This window comes from Haliotis rufescens, unplaced genomic scaffold (genome assembly GCF_023055435.1).
Source record: "Haliotis rufescens isolate VD_foot unplaced genomic scaffold, xgHalRufe1.0.p SCAF_13, whole genome shotgun sequence".
Classification (NCBI taxonomy): Eukaryota; Metazoa; Mollusca; class Gastropoda; order Lepetellida; family Haliotidae; genus Haliotis; species Haliotis rufescens.
Window position 1 is genome coordinate 41,204,120 of NW_025963813.1, and position 10,831 is coordinate 41,214,950.

At 42.1% G+C, this 10,831-nt stretch overlaps 1 protein-coding gene and 1 long non-coding RNA gene across 4 annotated transcripts; both read left to right on the forward strand.

Annotated features, from left to right (window-relative positions):
- The first annotated feature begins 288 nt into the window (after nt 1–288).
- On the forward strand, nt 289–3,907 carry LOC125378704 (holotricin-3-like). 3 transcript variants are annotated; one of them, XR_007220484.1, is made up of 3 exons: nt 350–364; nt 641–867; nt 1,076–1,220. XR_007220484.1 is itself a non-coding variant. In XM_048394644.1 (2 exons), exons 1-2 carry the CDS (start codon nt 328–330, stop codon nt 3,893–3,895), a joined length of 246 nt encoding a protein of 81 aa, XP_048250601.1. In that variant the 5' UTR covers nt 289–327; the 3' UTR covers nt 3,896–3,907. The 3 variants fall into 3 exon arrangements, 2 of the variants coding, with proteins under 2 accessions (XP_048250601.1, XP_048250600.1); XM_048394644.1 differs by lacking the exons at nt 641–867; nt 1,076–1,220 and adding an exon at nt 3,687–3,907 and having other exon boundaries at nt 289–364; XM_048394643.1 differs by lacking the exons at nt 350–364; nt 641–867; nt 1,076–1,220 and adding exons at nt 3,315–3,410; nt 3,687–3,907.
- Nucleotides 3,908–9,433: 5,526 nt separating this feature from the next.
- Nucleotides 9,434–10,381, forward strand: LOC125378823. The gene is made up of 3 exons (XR_007220527.1): nt 9,434–9,527; nt 9,808–10,028; nt 10,237–10,381. It is a non-coding gene; the product is annotated as an uncharacterized LOC125378823 (long non-coding RNA).
- Nucleotides 10,382–10,831: the final 450 nt, after the last annotated feature.

Here is a 10,831-nt window from a genome sequence, read left to right on the forward strand (position 1 = left end):
GATAACAATAACAAACTTAATTTGAACAAAGGACACAAAGTAATTTCTCCCTAACAGACAACACCTAAAAGCTGGGCCATATCTATATTAGGACATGCGGAGATCGTGGCGGGAGATTAATGCAAAAGTTCAAACGCTTGAGAAAAAGTAAAATTGAAAAAAGTGCAGTTGATGTAGAAATTAAACATCTGGTTAATTAATCTGATTTGGAAAGGTGCGCCGCATCCCCATGCATGCACAGAACATGCTGTTACACCTCTATAAAAGAGAACGTGCAGAAGGTAACTTTACGTTTTCTGAGGTTTGCATTCATCAGAACCATCAAATATGCATTTTCTTAAAGTCGCAGTGCTCCTTGTAGCAGGTGAGCATACCTCGTTGGTGCCTAAATGTAAATCTACACTAGTCACGCTGTATAATCGCCTGGCTGAAAGTTCAGATCATTTGTGAGAAAAGTTACTTGACAGTCACTGTCAATCTATATAGGAAACCTAAATATGATATGCCATCTACTCCAACTGTCAACATTTTATTAACGCGATGTGACTGTGTTTACGTCTTAATAATTGCTTTTAACTAGCCTGAACAGTACACATTATCAGCGTCGCAAATAATGTATTGTGTTTTCTCTTTCTGACAGTTCTTGCTGCAGTGTTCGGAACCAGCGTGGCCAAGGGTCATGGTGGTGGTCATGGTCATGGTCATGGTCATGGAGGCGGTCATGGAGGTGGAAAGGGTCATGGCGGCAAAGGTCATGGTGGTGGCCATGGGGGCAAGGGACACGGAGGCCATGGTGGCGGACACGGGGGCAAAGGACATGGAGGCGGCCATGGAGGAAAGGGGCACCATGGATAAACATAGCAGCTGGTAGGTAGACGGTTAGATCTCACAATGGTTGTGTTGCAAACGTTCTTAACTGTATTTTCCAAAGAACAATTAACGCCTGACGGGATGAACTCTTTCCTCGGGAATACTCGTTTCTGTAAACATAAAGTATATATCTCGGAGGCAATGTCCTCTGCAAATTTTAGTAGAAATGACATGCCTGATAACTTTGGCCTATTCTTCATTTCAGAAAGATGTGTCACGAGAAAGCCCTTGTTTTTTATTCCACTGCTGCTGGACAACGGGGAAACAACAACTCATGTAAAACATGATGATCTTGTATTTTGTTTGACCAGACCTCTGAATAAAAATACACTCCAAAGTGTTAAATCTGATTACACATTATCTTCTCTTTTATTGTGTACGGGGATCACTGGGCTAAAGTGAGAATGCTCTGGCCGCCAATACATTTACCTCTTACCAAATTGGTATGAGGAATGATTCATATGCACACTGGTTTATCATGGACTCTCTCTCTCTCTCTCTCTCTCTCTCTCTCTCTCTCTCTCTCTCTCTCTCTCTCTCTCTCTCTCTCTCTCTCTCTCTCTCACAAACACTAACAGACAAACAAGCCTACTGACACATTTGCTATCTAGATAGCTGATAGCGCCTCCCGCGTCCATATGATAAATTCAATGCATATCGACAATGGTGTGCATATTAGGTTAATACCATCAAATGACGACGAATCCTTGCTAAGTATGTGGGTTGATACAAGATATATATGACTCAGTGGCACATTTGAGAGACCCGACGCACGTACCAGTTGAAAGTAGTTGGGACATGCCATAGAGCAGGCGTTGTGCAGAATTGGACTGATTACTACCTCTATCCTAAGTTGCTTTATAGCTGCAGTTAAACACTACGGCATTTTGGATGACATGAGCCATGGTGTTTCGGGGAGTGGATTTTATAGCATGCACGAAACAAGGATGTGTCGTCTTATCATATCTCAGACCATACTCTCTTGCTGTCAGACTTAAACCTACGTCTGTCACTTGGGCTGTTATGTACATGCACTAAGTATTATTTTATTTGCACAATTGCTTTAGTTCTGTAGTCATTCTAGCATCCATATAGAAGAGAATGAATAATACAAACAGTAGCATAATTGTCAGATCGATGTTTTTAATTCTTTGAGGCAATGATGATACACGAATCACAATCAATACAATAGGTTATCGACTACACAGTGGATTCCCAGCATCCAGATTCTCATGTGACTGTGTACTTAGGATATCAATCCCCAACGTCTCGGCAGCTTCATCCGTGGTGACCGTGTCCTCCGTGGCCATGACCTCCGTGACCATGACCTCCGTGACCATGACCATGTCCTCCATGACCGTGACCACCATGTCCATGTCCATGACCTCCATGTCCGTGACCACCATGTCCATGACCACCATGTCCGTGGCCACCATGACCGTGAGCACTAGCCAAACCCAAAACGGCTGCCACAGCTGGAAAATAAACAAAGACACGCCCATGTATAAAGCATTACACTTTATATAGTAGATGTTGAGGAGGATGTTGCTTGAAACTTGAAGCAACACACTTTCCTGTGAAATTAACACTTTTACGCTGTTGGAATATAGGATTTGGAGTTACAATACTGTCATATCACACACAAACAACTCCATTTTAAAGATTGCATGGGACATGTTACTTTCCAGCGTTTTATTTCGGACAGCTAATACCATTTAAACTGATATAGCATGACAACAGAATGATAATACTCACCAAGGCCAAGAAGTGCGGCGAAGTTAGAGAACTGCATATTGTATCGTAATGTCCTTCTTTGGTAAGCGAAAGGAAAAAAACTGATAGCTGCCAGTTTTTTACGAACTTATATACCTCGCGATCGCGGAAATGGTAGAAAAAATATATCATAATGATATTATTGCATAAACTGCTTTGTAACGCTTGTGGTGATGTCACAGTGGTTTTAGCTACACACCAAGCACACCGCAGAGCTCCAAGGAAGCCTATTAATATCCCGCAAGCGATGCATGTGGTGATTTGCTGTCGGCTAAATGTTTTCGTTTTACACATACATGTAGTTCAACCCCCTTTATCAATTACCATTAGACTGGCCTTCACCATACCCTCTTACCTTTTGTCGGTACAAGAACCATTTCAATTGTCTCTGTGGCATGTATTCGATAACAATAACAAACTTAATTTGAACAAAGGACACAAAGTAATTTCTCCCTAACAGACAACACCTAAAAGCTGGGCCATATCTATATTAGGACATGCGGAGATCGTGGCGGGAGATTAATGCAAAAGTTCAAACGCTTGAGAAAAAGTAAAATTGAAAAAAGTGCAGTTGATGTAGAAATTAAACATCTGGTTAATTAATCTGATTTGGAAAGGTGCGCCGCATCCCCATGCATGCACAGAACATGCTGTTACACCTCTATAAAAGAGAACGTGCAGAAGGTAACTTTACGTTTTCTGAGGTTTGCATTCATCAGAACCATCAAATATGCATTTTCTTAAAGTCGCAGTGCTCCTTGTAGCAGGTGAGCATACCTCGTTGGTGCCTAAATGTAAATCTACACTAGTCACGCTGTATAATCGCCTGGCTGAAAGTTCAGATCATTTGTGAGAAAAGTTACTTGACAGTCACTGTCAATCTATATAGGAAACCTAAATATGATATGCCATCTACTCCAACTGTCAACATTTTATTAACGCGATGTGACTGTGTTTACGTCTTAATAATTGCTTTTAACTAGCCTGAACAGTACACATTATCAGCGTCGCAAATAATGTATTGTGTTTTCTCTTTCTGACAGTTCTTGCTGCAGTGTTCGGAACCAGCATGGCCAAGGGTCATGGTGGTGGTCATGGTCATGGTCATGGAGGCGGTCATGGAGGTGGAAAGGGTCATGGCGGCAAAGGTCATGGTGGTGGCCATGGGGGCAAGGGACACGGAGGCCATGGTGGCGGACACGGGGGCAAAGGACATGGAGGCGGCCATGGAGGAAAGGGGCACCATGGATAAACATAGCAGCTGGTAGGTAGACGGTTAGATCTCACAATGGTTGTGTTGCAAACGTTCTTAACTGTATTTTCCAAAGAACAATTAACGCCTGACGGGATGAACTCTTTCCTCGGGAATACTCGTTTCTGTAAACATAAAGTATATATCTCGGAGGCAATGTCCTCTGCAAATTTTAGTAGAAATGACATGCCTAATAACTTTGGCCTATTCTTCATTTCAGAAAGATGTGTCACGAGAAAGCCCTTGTTTTTTATTCCACTGCTGCTGGACAACGGGGAAACAACAACTCATGTAAAACATGATGATCTTGTATTTTGTTTGACCAGACCTCTGAATAAAAATAAACTCCAAAGTGTTAAATCTGATTACACATTATCTTCTCTTTTATTGTGTACGGGGATCACTGGGCTAAAGTGAGAATGCTCTGGCCGCCAATACATTTACCTCTTACCAAATTGGTATGAGGAATGATTCATATGCACACTGGTTTATCATGGACTCTCTCTCTCTCTCTCTCTCTCTCTCTCTCTCTCTCTCTCTCTCTCTCTCTCTCTCTCTCTCTCTCTCTCTCTCTCTCTCTCACAAACACTAACAGACAAACAAGCCTACTGACACATTTGCTATCTTGATAGCTGATAGCGCCTCCCGCGTCCATATGATAAATTCAATGCATATCGACAATGGTGTGCATATTAGGTTAATACCATCAAATGACGACGAATCCTTGCTAAGTATGTGGGTTGATACAAGATATATATGACTCAGTGGCACATTTGAGAGACCCGACGCACGTACCAGTTGAAAGTAGTTGGGACATGCCATAGAGCAGGCGTTGTGCAGAATTGGACTGATTACTACCTCTATCCTAAGTTGCTTTATAGCTGCAGTTAAACACTACGGCATTTTGGATGACATGAGCCATGGTGTTTCGGGGAGTGGATTTTATAGCATGCACGAAACAAGGATGTGTCGTCTTATCATATCTCAGACCATACTCTCTTGCTGTCAGACTTAAACCTACGTCTGTCACTTGGGCTGTTATGTACATGCACTAAGTATTATTTTATTTGCACAATTGCTTTAGTTCTGTAGTCATTCTAGCATCCATATAGAAGAGAATGAATAATACAAACAGTAGCATAATTGTCAGATCGATGTTTTAATTCTTTGAGGCAATGATGATACACGAATCACAATCAATACAATAGGTTATCGACTACACAGTGGATTCCCAGCATCCAGATTCTCATGTGACTGTGTACTTAGGATATCAATCCCCAACGTCTCGGCAGCTTCATCCGTGGTGACCGTGTCCTCCGTGGCCATGACCTCCGTGACCATGACCTCCGTGACCATGACCATGTCCTCCATGACCGTGACCACCATGTCCATGTCCATGACCTCCATGTCCGTGACCACCATGTCCATGACCACCATGTCCGTGGCCACCATGACCGTGAGCACTAGCCAAACCCAAAACGGCTGCCACAGCTGGAAAATAAACAAAGACACGCCCATGTATAAAGCATTACACTTTATATAGTAGATGTTGAGGAGGATGTTGCTTGAAACTTGAAGCAACACACTTTCCTGTGAAATTAACACTTTTACGCTGTTGGAATATAGGATTTGGAGTTACAATACTGTCATATCACACACAAACAACTCCATTTTAAAGATTGCATGGGACATGTTACTTTCCAGCGTTTTATTTCGGACAGCTAATACCATTTAAACTGATATAGCATGACAACAGAATGATAATACTCACCAAGGCCAAGAAGTGCGGCGAAGTTAGAGAACTGCATATTGTATCGTAATGTCCTTCTTTGGTAAGCGAAAGGAAAAAAACTGATAGCTGCCAGTTTTTTACGAACTTATATACCTCGCGATCGCGGAAATGGTAGAAAAAATATATCATAATGATATTATTGCATAAACTGCTTTGTAACGCTTGTGGTGATGTCACAGTGGTTTTAGCTACACACCAAGCACACCGCAGAGCTCCAAGGAAGCCTATTAATATCCCGCAAGCGATGCATGTGGTGATTTGCTGTCGGCTAAATGTTTTCGTTTTACACATACATGTAGTTCAACCCCCTTTATCAATTACCATTAGACTGGCCTTCACCATACCCTCTTACCTTTTGTCGGTACAAGAACCATTTCAATTGTCTCTGTGGCATGTATTCGATACAATAACAAACTTAATTTGAACAAAGGACACAAAGTAATTTCTCCCTAACAGACAACACCTAAAAGCTGGCCATATCTATATTAGGACATGCGGAGATCGTGGCGGGAGATTAATGCAAAAGTTCAAACGCTTGAGAAAAAGTAAAATTGAAAAAAAGTGCAGTTGATGTAGAAATTAAACATCTGGTTAATTAATCTGATTTGGAAAGGTGCGCCGCATCCCCATGCATGCACAGAACATGCTGTTACACCTCTATAAAAGAGAACGTGCAGAAGGTAACTTTACGTTTTCTGAGGTTTGCATTCATCAGAACCATCAAATATGCATTTTCTTAAAGTCGCAGTGCTCCTTGTAGCAGGTGAGCATACCTCGTTGGTGCCTAAATGTAAATCTACACTAGTCACGCTGTATAATCGCCTGGCTGAAAGTTCAGATCATTTGTGAGAAAAGTTACTTGACAGTCACTGTCAATCTATATAGGAAACCTAAATATGATATGCCATCTACTCCAACTGTCAACATTTTATTAACGCGATGTGACTGTGTTTACGTCTTAATAATTGCTTTTAACTAGCCTGAACAGTACACATTATCAGCGTCGCAAATAATGTATTGTGTTTTCTCTTTCTGACAGTTCTTGCTGCAGTGTTCGGAACCAGCATGGCAAGGGTCATGGTGGTGGTCATGGTCATGGTCATGGAGGCGGTCATGGAGGTGGAAAGGGTCATGGCGGCAAAGGTCATGGTGGTGGCCATGGGGGCAAGGGACACGGAGGCCATGGTGGCGGACACGGGGGCAAAGGACATGGAGGCGGCCATGGAGGAAAGGGGCACCATGGATAAACATAGCAGCTGGTAGGTAGACGGTTAGATCTCACAATGGTTGTGTTGCAAACGTTCTTAACTGTATTTTCCAAAGAACAATTAACGCCTGACGGGATGAACTCTTTCCTCGGAATACTCGTTTCTGTAAACATAAAGTATATATCTCGGAGGCAATGTCCTCTGCAAATTTTAGTAGAAATGACATGGCCTAATAACTTTGGCCTATTCTTCATTTCAGAAAGATGTGTCACGAGAAAGCCCCTTGTTTTTTATTCCACTGCTGCTGGACAACGGGGAAACAACAACTCATGTAAAACATGATGATCTTGTATTTTGTTTGACCAGACCTCTGAATAAAAATAAACTCCAAAGTGTTAAATCTGATTACACATTATCTTCTCTTTTATTGTGTACGGGGATCACTGGGCCTAAAGTGAGAAATGCTCTGGCCGCCAATACATTTACCTCTTACCAAATTGGTATGAGGAATGATTCATATGCACACTGGTTTATCATGGACTCTCTCTCTCTCTCTCTCTCTCTCTCTCTCTCTCCCTCCCCTCTCTCTCTCTCTCTCCTCTCTCTCTCTCTCTCTCTCTCTCTCTCTCTCTCTCTCTCTCTCTCTCTCTCTCTCACAAACACTAACAGACAAACAAGCCTACTGACACATTTGCTATCTTGATAGCTGATAAGCGCCTCCCGCGTCCATATGATAAATTCAATGCATATCGACAATGTGTGCATATTAGGTTAATACCATCAAATGACGACGAATCCTTGCTACGTATGTGGGTTGATACAAGATATATATGACTCAGTGGCACATTTGAGAGACCCCGACGCACGTACCAGTTGAAAGTAGTTGGGGACATGCCATAGAGCAGGCGTTGTGCAGATTGGACTGATTACTACCTCTATCCTAAGTTGCTTTATAGCTGCAGTTAAACACTACGGCATTTTGGATGACATGAGCCATGGTGTTTCGGGAGTGGATTTTATAGCATGCACGAAACAAGGATGTGTCGTCTTATCATATCTCAGACCATACTCTCTTGCTGTCAGACTTAAACCTACGTCTGTCACTTGGGCTGTTATGTACATGCACTAAGTATTATTTTATTTGCACAATTGCTTTAGTTCTGTAGTCATTCTAGCATCCATATAGAAGAGAATGAATAATACAAACAGTAGTATAATTGTCAGATCGATGTTTTAATTCTTTGAGGCAATGATGATACACGAATCACAATCAATACAATAGGTTATCGACTACACAGTGGATTCCCAGCATCCAGATTCTCATGTGACTGTGTACTTAGGATATCAATCCCCAACGTCTCGGCAGCTTCATCCGTGGTGACCGTGTCCTCCGTGGCCATGACCTCCGTGACCATGACCTCCGTGACCATGACCATGTCCTCCATGACCGTGACCACCATGTCCATGTCCATGACCTCCATGTCCGTGACCACCATGTCCATGACCACCATGTCCGTGGCCACCATGACCGTGAGCACTAGCCAAACCCAAAACGGCTGCCACAGCTGGAAAATAAACAAAGACACGCCCATGTATAAAGCATTACACTTTATATAGTAGATGTTGAGGAGGATGTTGCTTGAAACTTGAAGCAACACACTTTCCTGTGAAATTAACACTTTTACGCTGTTGGAATATAGGATTTGGAGTTACAATACTGTCATATCACACACAAACAACTCCATTTTAAAGATTGCATGGGACATGTTACTTTCCAGCGTTTTATTTCGGACAGCTAATACCATTTAAACTGATATAGCATGACAACAGAATGATAATACTCACCAAGGCCAAGAAGTGCGGCGAAGTTAGAGAACTGCATATTGTATCGTAATGTCCTTCTTTGGTAAGCGAAAGGAAAAAACTGATAGCTGCCAGTTTTTTACGAACTTATATACCTCGCGATCGCGGAAATGGTAGAAAAATTATATCATAATGATATTATTGCATAAACTGCTTTGTAACGCTTGTGGTGATGTCACAGTGGTTTTAGCTACACACCAAGCACACCGCAGAGCTCCAAGGAAGCCTATTAATATCCCGCAAGCGATGCATGTGGTGATTTGCTGTCGGCTAAATGTTTTCGTTTTAACACATACATGTAGTTCAACCCCCTTTATCAATTACCATTAGACTGGCCTTCACCATACCCTCTTACCTTTTGTCGGTACAAGAACTATTTCAATTGTCTCTGTGGCATGTATTCGATAACAATAACAAACTTAATTTGAACAAAGGACACAAAGTAATTTCTCCCTAACAGACAACACCTAAAAGCTGGGCCATATCTATATTAGGACATGCGGAGATCGTGGCGGGAGATTAATGCAAAAGTTCAAACGCTTGAGAAAAAGTAAAATTGAAAAAAGTGTAGTTGATGTAGAAATTAAACATCTGGTTAATTAATCTGATTTGGAAAGGTGCGCCGCATCCCCATGCATGCACAGAACATGCTGTTACACCTCTCTATAAAAGAGAACGTGCAGAAGGTAACTTTACGTTTTCTGAGGTTTGCATTCATCAGAACCATCAAATATGCATTTTCTTAAAGTCGCAGTGCTCCTTGTAGCAGGTGAGCATACCTCGTTGGTGCCTAAATGTAAATCTAACACTAGTCACGGCTGTATAATCGCCTGGCTGAAAGTTCAGATCATTTGTGAGAAAAGTTACTTGACAGTCACTGTCAATCTATATAGGAAAACCTAAATATGATATGCCATCTACTCCAACTGTCAACATTTTATTAACGCGATGTGACTGTGTTTACGTCTTAATAATTGCTTTTAACTAGCCTGAACAGTACACATTATCAGCGTCGCAAATAATGTATTGTGTTTCTCTCTTTCTGACAGTTCTTGCTGCAGTGTTCGGAACCAGCATGGCCAAGGGTCATGGTGGTGGTCATGGTCATGGTCATGGAGGCGGTCATGGAGGTGGAAAGGGTCATGGCGGCAAAGGTCATGGTGGTGGCCATGGGGGCAAGGGACACGGAGGCCATGGTGGCGGACACGGGGGCAAAGGACATGGAGGCGGCCATGGAGGAAAGGGGCACCATGGATAAACATAGCAGCTGGTAGGTAGACGGTTAGATCTCACAATGGTTGTGTTGCAAACGTTCTTAACTGTGTTTTCCAAAGAACAATTAACGCCTGATGGGATGAACTCTTTCCTCGGGAATACTCGTTTCTGTAAACATAAAGTATATATCTCGGAGGCAATGTCCTCTGCAAATTTTAGTAGAAATGACATGCCTGATAACTTTGGCCTATTCTTCATTTCAGAAAGATGTGTCACGAGAAAGCCCTTGTTTTTTATTCCACTGCTGCTGGACAACGGGGAAACAACAACTCATGTAAAACATGATGATCTTGTATTTTGTTTGACCAGACCTCTGAATAAAAATACACTCCAAAGTGTTAAATCTGATTACACATTATCTTCTCTTTTATTGTGTACGGGGATCACTGGGCTAAAGTGAGAATGCTCTGGCCGCCAATACATTTACCTCTTACCAAATTGGTATGAGGAATGATTCATATGCACACTGGTTTATCATGGACTCTCTCTCTCTCTCTCTCTCTCTCTCTCTCTCTCTCTCTCTCTCTCTCTCTCTCTCTCTCTCTCTCTCTCTCTCTCTCTCACAAACACTAACAGACAAACAAGCCTACTGACACATTTGCTATCTTGATAGCTGATAGCGCCTCCCGCGTCCATATGATAAATTCAATGCATATCGACAATGGTGTGCATATTAGGTTAATACCATCAAATGACGACGAATCCTTGCTAAGTATGTGGGTTGATACAAGATATATATGACTCAGTGGCACATTTGAGAGACCCGACGCACGTACCAGTTGAAAGTAGTTGGGACAT